We start from the raw sequence: 14,370 nt of genomic DNA, 5'->3' as shown, positions 1-14,370 counted from the left end.
AACCGGAAAAAATATTTTTCCATCCACCGTTATAAAGCGATTTTTCCGAATCGTCGTGTATTTTATGTCCTTGTTTTATATTCTTCTTTGCTATCGATTTCATAGACATCAAACCGGCCTGAGGGTGATGGCATAAATTTAAGCTAAATGAAAACAAAAAGAAAATAGTAGGAAAAGAAATCCACCTGGCACATGTTTACCATCCGAGGCTATTATTTTATGTCCCGAGACATTCCTTTTCCATTACCTTGCCATTCGGGCGGATCAAAAAGCGTGGTGGTGTTTGCTTTTCACAGGCTCTCTGTTTTTGGAGCTATTTGCCAGGCGATCATTGTTTGTCGAAGTTCGGCACAGGTATTTACACTCTTTCTTGTGGCTTTTTTGTTGCAATAACGAGGCTCGTATGCTTGCGAAACTGCGAAAGTGCCGAGCGCGAAAGCCAGTACATGAAACATGATGAGTAAGCTTATTTTGGGAGGAAAAGCTTGCCGACGATGGCACGGTTTTCTAAGCTCGTTTGGAAGGATTACAATAAAAACGAAAGCACGAAAACGAACAACGGAACAATGTTGCTTTTGCTGATAAATCAGTAAAGGATGCAGGATTGATTGATAATTGCGAAAAAGTTATTGTACGTAGAGAGCTACAACCTTTTACAGTACTAAAAACGTTTTCTCAACTATTAAGTGCAGCTGTCCTTAATGGTCCAACGGTGACGCCATTCCGACACTAATGCGATTGTTGTGTAAATTAATGTATTCATCTTCGGATTTGTACATCGGCGGGTCGAAATCGTTTTTCCATCGATCGATCGAGCTTTTCATGGTCGGCCAACGTGAGCCCCGTCCATGTGCTCTTCCATCACCCTCCTAAACCACCCTCAAAACCGGTAATGATTGGCCGCTAACAAGTGCCTACTTTTATTTACTGATAAAATCACCACCCATCTTTTCTCCCCACTACGCGTTTCCCTTGTCTAATACTTTACGAGAAGGTTTTTGCTATAAAAGCTAAGGCACTAACTGATGAATATGGTTTGACTGAGACCGGGACTCTCTCTCTCTCTCTCACACGCATCTACAGTGTAAAATACAATTTCCACGCGAACAAAACTTTCCATTCCATTTCCATTAAATCCACCATAATTCAGACTGCAACTGTATGTCTGCTGTGAGCACCGTTTCGCCAATTCCATTTTCATTTCCTTCACCTGTCTGCATTGCACACTTTCCCTTGTTTTTATAACACATTTACCTCGTTTTTGTAAACTGTTGTTCCATTACATTCGCTTTAGTTACGCGTTTTTTGTTCTGTCGATTTCTATCGTTTACTTTAAAAACCGCTCGCTTTCTATTTGCTGCTTCCGGTTTCCGGTACGTTCGTGACTAGACACGGTGTTATTTGTTGTGGCGTAAACAGTACCCAAGAGTTTGGTTACTTGCATTAGAAGTTTTTCTAACAAAAACTCCATTAAACCACATTACACGACACCATCCTTCTTTGTCTGTGTAATTTTATCTTTTCTCTACGGATTGCTTGTCTGGTCCAGGGCGCTACCTTCCGCTAACGAGCTTCATCAGAATCACCCATAATCATCGTTATAATCAATGTTCAAACTTTTTCACTCACTTTCTTGTCCTTATCTACACACAGACAGACATAGGCAAACGTTGAAAGTAGATGAAGAAAGTTTGGACATAAAAAAGATCGGCTAAAGCTCTACTTGGTGATGGTTTTGGGAAGGGTAAAGACGGCTCACATACATTGGTTGATAAATAGCTTCCACAGGGCTTTTTTTTTTTGTTCTTACTTACTAAACCCAAAGGAGATAAATAATAATTATGAAACACGGAATCGTTAAACTCATAAAAATAAATAATTAATGAAATATTGATCCTTATTCACTCTCTGTTCCGCATTCTCTTCTTCCCGTTCTAGGTTATGTGTGTTCAGTACTGGCCACCGAACAAAGAGAAGGAGGAAATCTATGGCGATATGCACATCACGATACAGTCCGAGGAGGAGCTAGCCAATTTTCACATAAGAACGTTTAGGCTATTTAAACTCAATAAAGATAACGTAAGTAACGAGTTAGCGAGCCATTCCCTTTGATCTAAATGAATGTCAAAATTACGCCCAAAAAAAAAATGTTCCAGTCTGGTTGACGTTTAAAATGGCCGACCGCGAGAACAGGGACAGACTGTTCCGAAGACAAACAAACTTGCAGACTCCTTCTGCTGGTCTTGCCATAAGCGAACGCGTCGACATATCTCAGCTTGCTTTTGCACATGTGTGGACTTCTCGGTACTTCCGTCCATGGTTTGTAGGTCCTTCTGTATACGCCCCACAGTACAGTAATGGATAACTGGCTGGAGAAGGGCGAAGATATTTCCGGTACACGTGTTCCAAACGTCAGTGGCACGTGGTTGTGCGGCAGTGTGTATGGTGCACATTTTATTTTACACGTTTCGCTCATTAACCGTGAGATGAATGGGACAATTACACTAAGCAATGTTTACTTTCTACTTGTACTACCCGTGGTGGTAGTGGTAGTACCCAACTCGTCTGCCAAAACTCGTCCTTACTATTGCCTGGGGGCGGACCAGCCCTACAAACACCGGGAAAAAGTGCATTTTCTAGCAGTTTTCCCCGCGTACATGTGTTTTGTTTTATGTGCAGACTGGGACATTTTTATTTTTTTTCTTGTGCCGCCCGCAGCCGTTTTACCACGCTACTTATTTTCTTTCTTTGTTGTCTTGTTCTTGTTGCTTACAGGTAGTTGCCGAGGAGCGATTTTTACTACAGTTTCACTACACCGAATGGCATTCACATACCTGCCCTTTTTCCAATGCAATTCTCGAGTTCCGCCGGCGGGTGCGGGCCGTCGTGGGGACAATCATCAAAGCGAACAGCAGGATCGGTCCGATGCTGGTGCACTGCAAGTAAGTAGAGCCACAGTAGAGCGATGAGTAAACGGTGTTTGTTGGTTGAAACGTGTCTCGAATGATGTATGATCGAGTTTCTTACCAAAGTAAAATAAGGTTAAATAGTTTAATAAAATTTTGCTCGAAAAAGCTATAAAAAATTTAGCTAAGCACAATACTATTTATTCATCCATTCTACTAAGCATTAACAGTTCTAAAAAAAGCACACAATTTTCTCGTGCTCCAGTTCATATTCTCAAGGGTTTTTCAAGCTATAGAGGAATTTTATAAGAATATTAGATTTTTAGTATATTTCAGTAGCGAATATTGATATTCAAAGATCCTAGGTTTTAGTTTACTTTTAATCATACTAGTAGCCTTGTCCTAAGAACCTTCATGAAGCTTTTTGCATCGACGATTTCTTTAATATTTTCATCAGAATTACATTATTGCGAAATTCAGTTCAAAATATGCTATAAAAATCTTATTATTTATTTAGTATATTTCTTTAGTTTTGCTTTGCTATGTTATAAACAGTTTTGAGCATCATTAAAGCGAAACATCTTGCCTGAAATCCCAAGACTAAAACCATGAAATAAAAAAATTATCATTAATTATCACAAGAAACTGATTTTTAAGCAATGTATTGAACAAAAGTGCCACAAATGCATTGTCTGTTATAGTTTTATCCATTACAACAGCGAAACATCTTAAGCAAAGATTCTTAATTGCACTCTTTCGATAAACAATTCAATCATCTTGCTCACCAACATACATTGCTGACAGAATCGCCTGAAACGGTGTAAAGATACATCGTTTTCGTCTCTTCTTATGGTTCATGGCATAAACATGTTTGCTTTCTTTCGTCCTATTTTTCCCGCCGTTTCGCGACCATAAACCAGTGACGGTGGTGGCCGATCGGGCGTCTACCTAGCCATCGATGCGAACATGGAGCTGGCCGAGGAGGAGGACTCGTTTCACGTGTTTGGCTACCTGAAGAAGCTACGCCAGTCGCGGAAAGGCCTTATAGAAAATGTGGTAAGTTGGCGCAAGGGTGCGCAGTCATCTTCCGCTGTTCGTTATGTGCACACATTTGCTGCTTAAATCATCCCAACGGAGAACAACGGAGCGAACGTTCATTTCCGGGGCCTTGGTTTTCTTTATATTGGAATGCGATTTTCCGCTTTTCTCTTTCCGCAAAAGACACAACATCGAACGGTTTGTTTAAGTATGCTAATGAAAGTGCATCATCCAAACGCCCGAAAACAAATCAATTAAATTTTGCTTTCCGTTTGACATTTCAATACTTTGACCCCTGGCTTCGGGCCGGATGTGGCGACATTTCCAGCTGTATTCTGATTAAATATTTCATTTATCACTTTACCGCTCGATCGCATCCCGCCGCACTCGTGCATGGGCATTGTGGAGCAACAATTCAATTATTGCAACTGCAACAGAATTCGCATTCTATTTTTGCCTTTCGCTTCCACGCTATTACTGAAATTTATTCCATTCATTTTATTCACTTGCGATGGTACTGATGATGGTATTGCTTCCGCTCCGTTAGACCGACGGGTGGCTGCGTGATATTCGTTTTGTTCGAATGGATTGGGATTGAGTGATTGCAACTGGAACAAAGAGATGGAAAGGGGAAAAAAGTTTAAATTGTAATATTCTGTCTCTTGAACGGCAAATTGATGGCATAAGTAAATTGATTTGATGGTTATTTATTTATGTTTGCAGTCAGTTGCAGAATTGAGTGCATTCAATATTATTTTCTAATTCATTTTATAAGGTATTTATTCGAGGAATATAACAGTTCTTGATGTAGTAGAACTATTTCCAGATATGCATAGACAAGAGCTTATGTAAATAAATTCCACTTTAAACACATTTAAATGGGAACAACGTTTACCACACAAGCTCCCAAACTTGGATGTTAAAAATCACCGCTTCGTATGCAAACCTTAAACACTCCCGTGCGGTCGATAACGGTTCTTCTTCGTTCTCTATTCCCACACACTCTCTCTCTCTCCTCCTCCACCAGGACCAATACAAATTCGTATACGACACGCTGGAGGAGTTCATTATCTGCGGCAATTCGTGGTTTCCGGTGAAGGAGCTGTCGCAGCGATTGAAGGAGAAAAGCCTCAAGGATCCGCTTACCAAGATGAACTCGTACCAGCGCGAGTATGCCCAGATCTGCAAACAGACGCCCCGGTTCACCATCGGTGACTGTGCCGGTGGCCACCGGGGTGACAATCGGGAAAAGAACCGCGACGTCCTTTGCGTACCACGTAAGTAACCGAGGAACTAGGCAAAGCAAATGCTTAATTCAATTATCAACAATGACACAATCCTCGCAACAGTACCTGGTGATGCGCTAATGATTTCCCACTTTCTTTCTCTCTGTCTCTCTTTCATTGTCTCGTTGCGGCATCGTGGATGCGTCCTTGGTACCCTGTGTCGTTGGAATAAATTGAAATAATAAAAAAAAACACATCTTTCCCCAACACCAACAAAAAACCCAGCTGACAACTTCCGTCCTTACCTTAGCTCGTTTCAGGGAAATTCATTTACCGACTACATTAACGCCGTGTTCGTTGACGTAAGTACAGCACACGCCACCATCTTTCGACACGTTCGAAATTTCCGCTCTTTCGTGCCCTTCTTTTACTGCTCTCCTTGACCGGCTGAGCTGTGCCGAAACATATTACATACATTTATGCATCTTCCGCTCCACCACAGGGCTACACGAAACCGCGCGAGTACATCGTCACGGAATGGCCCCTCCAGAAGACGTGCGGTGAATTCTGGTCCCTCGTTTACGATCACGAATGTGCTGCCGTCGTCGTGCTCTGCCAACCACCACACAACTCGGTAAGAAATCTTCCCATTTTATGACAAGCCGCATCATGCTCTCTATTTCGCTACCTTTCTCACCCGCACAGCAACAATATCCCGCCTTCTGGCCCGAGGGTCGCCACTCGAAAAAGTACGGACCGGTGTTTACCATCGATCACATCTCGCACCAGCACTATTCCAACATCAAGTCGTGGATCTTCCGGATCAACAAGAAGGTCATCTCGCTGACCGAGCTGATGGCGGGCGTGAAAGCACCACCGAGAACGGTACAACTCTTCCAGCTAACCTGCTGGCCGATGGGCCACAAGGTACGCGATTATCACCATCCATTTTTGTGTGGTTACTCTATTAAGGGTAGTGTCGGGTCGATAATAATCTAACCCGGATGCCCGGTTTTCGCCATTTCATACAGGTACCAACGTCGACAAACTCGCTGGTCGAGCTGATGAATATGGTCGAACGTTGGAGGCAAAAAACGGACTACGGTCCCGTCTGCGTGGTGTCACCGTAAGTAACAAACTCACTAGCCTTCGGGCTACGTACTTTCGAATGTAACATTGAGCTGGAGGTCTCTCTATTTTCCAATCGAAAAAAAAAACAAAAACGTGTGTCCGATAGGGTTTTAATTAAAACCTTAAGTTCCTTTAAACCCCGTTTTCCCGTACCAACACAATGGCTGAACAAAACTATCGCGTTTATTTTTTTGTGTTGCCATTTTGTTTTTGGTTTGTGTATGGCTCTCGTTTTTATCATGTATAAAGTACTAAAGTAGTAGTAGTAGTAGTAGTAGTAGTGGTAGTGGTGGTAATAGGTTCTTTCTGATAAGAGGACACAAGCGAAGGACAGGTAGTGAATTAATTGAAATCGATTGTTTCCCTTGGGTCCGGTCCGGGAATTTGTCCTCCAAATACTGTTTTTACTCGATGGGGGAATATAGAGAGAAAAAACTTTGGTATTTTAAAGGTTTTTATTGTGATTCCTGGATATGAATTTTAGGAAAAACTAATCAAAATTAGTTTTAAACTGTTATTTTAAAGTATGAAGTTTTCACCATTGTCAAATCCGTTAAAAAGTTACACGAATAATTATAGATAAATCCTTAGTTCTCGAATATAGTAGGTAGCCGTTGTTAACACAAGGGAACTCGTATTCCAGACTGACTATTTGATAATTGAAGTTTAGGTTCGTTCTAACGAAAAAAAAAGAATTGGAATAAAGACCTGAATGCACTATCGCAGAACCCTTTTAAATGTCTATATACTACAACTTTAATACTTTAGTTCTACAGTGAATTAAAAACAGAAACAACTTAAATCCTTCCCTACATTTATCTTCCAGTGATGGTCGCAGCCGTGCCGGTGTGTACTGTGCTGCCAATGCCTGTATAGAGCAGGTCATCCAGCACGGCGAGGTGGACGTGTTTCAGGCTGTGAAAACTGTGCGAAGGCATCGACCGCAACTCGTAGATAACATGGTACGTTAATACATGCCGAATGCTGTATATAGTTTTCTAAAATATTTCATTCCACTCAATCTCTTCACAGACTGAATACAAATACTGCTACGATCTGGTGCTCCACTACGTGTTGCACTATTTGAATAAAGATTTGAAAGAAAAGAAGTGAGAAAGCGATTTACACGATGATCTGTGGTGAGTGGAGATGCATTATTTGGCCCAATCCTATCTCCGGTTTCTAATACATCACAAAAAATCCCTCCCTACTTGCAGGTTTATTGAATTTGGACGAGGGAAAAGCATCCCGCTTACGCCCGAGTACTCAAATTCCGAACTCTCCAAAGAACTATCGAACGCAGGTCGTGTAATCGTGGAAAAGAACATCAGAAAGCTACAGAAGGGAGAGTCCTACGACCACTGTCAATCGTTTGACGACAAAAAGTTTGTAATCGACAAGAACGGACGCATTTGTGAGCGCAAAAAGAAGGGCCGGCTGTACAGTTTGGGTGGAAATGATCCACCGAAGCGATGCACCCGGGGCCGGCTCGATCGTCTCAAGACGGTCGGTACGTTCGACATCACGAACGAGATCTCACGACTAAGCCAGAAAACGATGAACCTGAACGAACGCATCATCAGCACGCAACTGTTTGCACAAACGATCGACGAGACGGCCACTACGACCACCTCGGTAGGGAGTAGCGTTGGTTTGAGCGTTGGATTTGTACCGTTCGTTGCGGCAGCAGCAACGGCTGGTTTGGCTGGACCGAGCGGGACAACTGTAATGTTAGCAAACGACGCCGCCACCTCCTGTCCACCTTCGTCTTCCGGTCTCGGGAAACAAAGCGCCGAAACGATCCACCTATCATCACCCCATCATCTGCATCCGCTCCATTCGGGAGGCAGTGGGAGCAGTAGTAGTGTAGTCACAACGGGGACACTGGTTCAACAGCCGCAACATTCAACACCACCATCAACCAGTAGAGCAGCGGGAAAAAGTCGTAGCTTGAGTACGGGTTCGTACATCACCAAGGACTCTAGCGCACATTCGAGTGCGGAAAGACTTTCCAAATCCACCAGCCACACGGAAGTTCACGTCAATAGTGGGACGGCGGGTGGAGCATCAACTTCCAAAGACAACGGAAGCTCCATAATGCCACAGAACAAATCGCTCGAGGAGGGTCGATCGATGATACCATCGGCAAAAAGTTCGCCACCCGTTCGGAAGCCTATACTACGCAAATCGAAAAAGATCGTACGAACTGATTCGGAGTTCCTGAAGGGTAACATCTACGAGAAGGAGTCCAGTGTGTCCAGTTCGCAGTACACACCGACGAGAGAACGACGGCGGGAACAGTTTGCCGATTACCGGAGCAGTAATCCATCCTCCGAAACACACAAATCGACTGACGAAAGCTCAAAGAACATATCCACCGATGAAATCGACACCGTGTTTTCGGACACGATGGATCTGGAGCAGATGGAACAGGACTATCGGATGCATCTGAAGAACAATCTGCAGCGAGAGTACAAAAGCGACAGTGACACGTTGGATGAGGTGGGAAAGAAGCGAACTCCAGATTATAACGCGTGGAAGAACCAAAGCTACGAGAACACGTTCGATGTGTATGGGAAGGAGATAAGTGAGCAAACGGCAAACGGTAGAAGCCATGCAGGGAACGATCGGGCTGTGGTTGATGCTTCGCCGAAAGGTGATGAACATCCAGAACGTCCCACTACCTCGACGGCATCGAAACCGGATCGACCGACCGATCTTGAGCTCGGTTCCACGTCTGATGGTGGCGGGAAATCGTCCGCTTCCTCCACGAACGATGGTCCTTTTGGTCATCTGTTTGAGAAAAACTTAGGACGCTTCAAGCGGATGAACAAACTCCTCAAGTGTAAACGCTTCAGCACGTCGGCACTGTACGAGAAGAAGTCATCGGCGAGTGGCAGTGCAACTGCATCGGACGGCAAACCATCGTTTACTTCTCCAACGAAAAGTATTCCAAATGCGGCACGCTCACCAGTTAAATCAATCCACTCTCAATCGAAAGCTTCGATCAGCTCTTCTAAATCGTCCCTTTTTGGAAGCAAAAAGACTGGTTCTGGGTTCACTTTCAAAGGCAAACGATTTCTCTTCACCGGCAAAACTTCACCCAATAAATCAAAGTCCAACAACGAGATCAGCTACTATCGCACCAAGTCGACCAAAAGCTCTAAGAAAGGTTCAGTGAAGAACAACAGTACGGCGTGCTTAAATCTCGAAACCACCTGCACATCTCCACTGTCCGAAGCGTTCTACAACACGACGGGCAGCGTGCGGTTGAGTGCGATGGAGCTTTACGAGAAGTTTTGCTCCCAGGACTTCAGTGGACTCTACAAACACGAAACGGTGCGTGCAGATACGGACAGCCACGGGAGCGGGACGGACTCGAGTCACTACGAATCCCATCGACATCTGGGCGCGATACGGAAGTACCGGCGGCGCAACTTTAAGCTGCTGCGGCAGAAAAGTGAACCCAAGTTTTCCTTCCGAACCGATACGCTCTATGAGGATAGTTATGATGGTGTGTGCTATCATGACGAGAAAGACGAGGAGGAGGAGTACGGTGCGGAGGACTACAATCAGTTTCTGTACGATGAGCAGTACTACGAGGAGGACATAGAGCACTACAGTATCGAGAATATTTACTACCAGCGGAATGGATTGATAGCGCTACCGGACGGTAGTTACGTGCAGCGATATCCTTACCGGATGGAAGACGAGGAAGGTGATCAGGACGAGGAGGTCGAGGAAGAGGAAGAAGAAGAAGATGAAGATGAAGATGAAGATGGAGATGAAGAGGAACTTGGCGAGGAGGAAGACTATCAGGGTGAGGAAGAGGAGGAAGAAGAGGAGGAAGAGGTGGACGAGAACGAGTTCGACGAGGAAGATGAGGACGAGTTGGCGATGGAAGAGGAGGAAGAAGAACGAAGACGTTTGCAGCGATTACAGCTACCCCCACCGATCGAGCTCATTGGGTCGATGGATTCGGACTGCGATGAGATCTATCTGATGCCACAGAATGAATCCGAAAGCAAGAAGCTGATTATACAAGACTTTCTGTTTCATCGCAGCAACGACTTTGAGGCGAACGTCAGCGGGGACGATTACGATATTGCTGAGGTAGACGAGGAAGCGGAAGAGGAAAAAGAGCGAATGGCGCAGGTGGAAGAAAGTGAGGAGCAGAAATCGAGACTACCGGAGGAAGATGAGTACGAGGAGGACGACTTCCGGATGGAACGATATACCGCGACGGATAAGGAAACGCTTACGATCTACAAGATCTGCTCGAAGGAAAGCATACTGGAGTCGATGCGGGGTGAAACTCCGGACCGACCGACGGATAATCTACCGCACAGTGCCTCGATGGAGCAGTACTTTCTCAAGTCGGACTGCGTGACAACGCTCGAACGGACCGCGTCGCTGGATTTGCTAAGCAATTCGAGCGGAACGCTTAACAAATCTACCCTGACGGATTACGCGTTTGATACGGTGCGTAATATGAATCTGGATAGCTGCAGTACGTCTCGCCTGAGCCTATCGCTTAAGAGTGAAATCTTTGAGGACACCACTAATGGGGGAGGCTCCGGTGGAGGTCCTTCGATGGTAACCGATTCGATCGCGATTAATGCACTGCAGGACACAGCCACATGCAGTGTAGAATCGGTGGAAGCATGTGCCGAAATTCCTCGTATTAAAAGTTGGAACATCGAAGACTTTACCCTCACACCGGAAGAATCCTTCTCGGATGAGCAGCTGCCGTTAGATGGACCGAGCGATGTGGTCAAAGTTGCCGAACTGCTACAGGAGCGCTGCTCGGACGGTTCCGCCGTACCGGAACCGATCGAGGTCGACCATCACAACGGTACGGCCGAGTACACGATCGTCGATCTCGACGAAGAGCCGTATATGTTGGATCCAACAATTTCCCAATTTACGTCGGAAATAACCAAAGAGTTCGATTTGTTGTTTTCCCGCGCAGAGACGGAGTCCTTACAAGCGGCAGCAGCAGTCGTTGTGGAGCAAGTTCCCACCCTACCCGCTCCCCCACCCGAAGAACCAACACAGCTTGGGGATGTCCTAAAGCTCCTGAGCGATCTTCCTACGCGCTACTCCATGCAGATGCTCGAACACATCAACCTCGACTCGGACGACATTTGTATCCCGGTGCGGGAGGAAGAGAACGGTACAGCTCCACCTCCAACATCGCAACCCTCAATCACGTCTGTTCCTGCAGCAGCAGCATCAGCATCACCGAACTCTTCCGTCCCCCCGAACCCTCCCCAATCGCCAGCAAGTGCCAAACCGCAAACACTCGATCAGCCGAGCGGAAGCGGACGATCGTCCACGAAGATAAAGCTACGGTCAACACATTCGACCGGTACGACAAGAACAGCTGCTACTACACCGACTGCACCAGATACTAGCACCACCATCGTCGTTGTGCCACTGGATCCCGGTCCGATTGCGAAGAGTAGCGGTGGCAGCAGCAGCAGCGATCGACTCAAGAAGGCCCGCAGCCAGTCGTTAGGTAACTTACGAAATAAAACCAAATGTTTTCCATTATAGAAGTTAAGTAACACTGTAACAATAATCCTAACACTATGGGTGCTGCCAGTAGTAGTGTAGTGGCAGCGCATGCGAGGTTACGCCAAGGTTCACAATGCACGTACACGGTCGAGTGTGGCACACGTGGTGGCACGGGGATTATTTCGTCTCCGCCAACCGTTCCCAACTTCCGTTGCGTTGCAGTACGTTTTATCCAGTTTGTAGGTTGTTGTGTCGGACGTGATCGTGTAGCGTTTAGAAGAATCGGATCGAGAGAAGGACTAACTAAAGTCTAGACGATATTTTTTATACGATCCCCGTAATTTCCCTCGTTTTGAAACGTTCGTAGGTGGAGTAACGTTCATCCACCGCTTTCCTTTCTAGTACTAATGGTGGCCGAATGCAGTGCTCACCAAAAAAAAAAATAAATAAATAAATGAATAAATAAAATATCCACGGTAACACGCGCTCTCGTATTTATACACAGATTCTACTAAGATCAATCTAGGAGTAACAAATTGTCTAGCCAAAGGTTTAATGTCGATTGTTGTAATTAGTAAGGAATCCAGGCAGTATATCCAGCTGGTAGAGATATCCTCGTCGTTTTAGAATTTAGCCCCAACCCGGGTTTTCCCTTTCGCATCCCTCTCGCCTCTACTCTTTGCCAGTCGGAGTACTTGTTGGATGTTGCTTACCACTCCTCTGCTCGTCTGCTACTGTTTCAGTAGGCCGTCCGTCTGTTTTTTGAAGGCCAGCATTTGGAATTGTTTTGGGAGATAGGAAAGACGGGATGTTTTTAGTTTTGGTATTTTTATCTAAATATTGGATGTATAGACAGGAAAACTAGCTAGTGAGACAGGCTGATGATGGGGTTGCAGCTGAAAAAAAAGGAAAATGAGTAGATATACCGATAACCCGGGAAAGGGACAGTTTTTGAAAGACACTGCGCGCGTCTCGGGTTATGGTGCATGCAAAGTTTTCTATTCCAATGGGACCACGATAAGGGAAGGATGATTTGTTTGGCTACTTTACCGTTCGGTGGACCGATGAGAGAGCTCGTTTATATTTCCACTGTAAAACGTTGTAAACACAATAATTGTTGTAATCTTACTAAACACCCATACTAACTAACTATACCAAGGGCGCGCGAATCGTGTAAGAATTCGATATCGTTTTGTAAACACACCGTTTGCCTTTGTTATTGATACATAGTACATCCGCGACACCTCTACCGAGTGGTTCGATATTCTATTCGATCTCCGGGTGATCTCTTGGACAGGGAAAAAGGGAATTAGTAAACAGTGGATTGAATTCTATCTTCCCATGGTATAGATGTACGTGTGTTTGAGAGAAAGATAGAGAGATAACTCCCGTGTTATATGTTTTATGTAAGTGATCGTGTATCGTTGTACTAGGACATAAATTAGACTAGATTCTAGACAAAGTATAAAAAGAATCGGAAAATTGTAAAGAAGTGAAACAAAAAAACTACATCTCATCACAAATCGTAAATTAAATCAAACCAAATTTGTAGATAAAACACTAAACAAAAACCACACAAAACCAAAACAAAAAACCTTGTAAATCGCAAACCGAGCAAAAAGATGAAACGTTCTAAAACTTCAATAGGCTAAACCTTCTTCTAGCTAAACAAAAAAAAAAACTACAATCGATGCCAATCCAAATTGGCCGTCGTTGTGTAAGCTAACAGGAAAGGGACAAGCAAAAAACATATTAAGTCACATATACATAGGTAAGGTTTTGTACAGGAAGTATGGATAATATTTAAATGGTGGAAAACGGAAGCTTTCCCTCAATTGTTGCCCCGTTATGGTTGATGTTGTTCCAATAACTTTGTTTATTATAGTGTTGAAAATTAAATTAAAGGAAAAAAACAAGAGGGAAGTTAACATTGTTCTCCAAAGGAGTGCATTCGGTTTAGCATTGTTGTTTTGTCTCCAGTTTTCTTCTCTGTTTTTGTCACTCACTCTGTTAATCATTGTTTGAACCGAAGAACAGATTTTTGTATTTTGTCTTCTCGAAAATTCGATGAGAGGCTGTTAATTTAACTTTCATAGCTTGTTTTTTTATTTAAATCTTTGTAAACAAAAATTCAACATCTATTTCGTAAGTTTTACCATAAATAGATACTTGAAAACATAATGATAAACATAACAAAAAGCCCGAAAACCGTGATACAGTTTAAATGTTAAATGGACAATGGATCCCCGACGAGTAAAAGTAAACATGTGTATGTGTATGACATGAACTAACGCATAACTGTATATTTGTAAAAGTAATTTTTAAGGACAGCATCCCAGGATCAAGATGCACCAAGTGAGCGTGTGTGAATTATTTTTTAGATATTCGTTAGATACGGCAAAAAGTGTTACAAATCTGTTTTTTTTTTATATAAGTAATTTATTTCACACTCTCCCCCCGTGAAGGATCGATAGAAAGATCGGACTACCGTATCTTGAGCTTCAATTACTTTTTGGGCACACATTTAACGGAATTTTAAATACCTTATC

The 14,370-nt window shown here is 43.9% G+C and overlaps 4 protein-coding genes across 4 annotated transcripts in view; all 4 read left to right on the top strand.

Moving 5' to 3' along the window:
- Positions 1-7,657, top strand: part of LOC126564243 (receptor-type tyrosine-protein phosphatase mu) — a 72,473-nt gene extending 64,816 nt beyond the window's left edge. The window contains exons 6-16 of the mRNA XM_050221232.1: positions 1,939-2,079; positions 2,776-2,942; positions 3,827-3,962; positions 4,972-5,221; positions 5,456-5,532; positions 5,673-5,804; positions 5,876-6,097; positions 6,202-6,296; positions 7,128-7,263; positions 7,334-7,440; positions 7,519-7,657. Of these exons, the coding sequence (XP_050077189.1) occupies positions 1,939-2,079; positions 2,776-2,942; positions 3,827-3,962; positions 4,972-5,221; positions 5,456-5,532; positions 5,673-5,804; positions 5,876-6,097; positions 6,202-6,296; positions 7,128-7,263; positions 7,334-7,414 (1,437 nt within the window). The 3' untranslated portion in view covers positions 7,415-7,440; positions 7,519-7,657. The remainder of the gene's footprint in view (positions 1-1,938; positions 2,080-2,775; positions 2,943-3,826; positions 3,963-4,971; positions 5,222-5,455; positions 5,533-5,672; positions 5,805-5,875; positions 6,098-6,201; positions 6,297-7,127; positions 7,264-7,333; positions 7,441-7,518) is intronic.
- The window catches only part of LOC126565646 (uncharacterized), a 184,829-nt gene that overhangs the window by 151,907 nt on the left and 18,552 nt on the right, over positions 1-14,370 (top strand). The gene's annotated exons all lie outside the window — the stretch shown is intronic.
- Positions 1-14,370, top strand: part of LOC126565557 (CCHC-type zinc finger nucleic acid binding protein) — a 132,548-nt gene that overhangs the window by 108,884 nt on the left and 9,294 nt on the right. The window lies entirely within an intron of this gene.
- On the top strand, positions 7,858-11,967 carry LOC126563866 (uncharacterized). Its single transcript, XM_050220646.1, has one exon. It carries the CDS (start codon positions 7,859-7,861, stop codon positions 11,858-11,860), a length of 4,002 nt encoding a protein of 1,333 aa, XP_050076603.1. The 5' UTR covers position 7,858; the 3' UTR covers positions 11,861-11,967.

Source organism: Anopheles maculipalpis, chromosome 3RL (genome assembly GCF_943734695.1).
Source record: "Anopheles maculipalpis chromosome 3RL, idAnoMacuDA_375_x, whole genome shotgun sequence".
Lineage (NCBI taxonomy): Eukaryota > Metazoa > Arthropoda > Insecta > Diptera > Culicidae > Anopheles > Anopheles maculipalpis.
The sequence above is the reverse complement of the archived record's forward strand: the minus strand, read 5'-3'. Positions and strand labels throughout refer to the sequence as shown.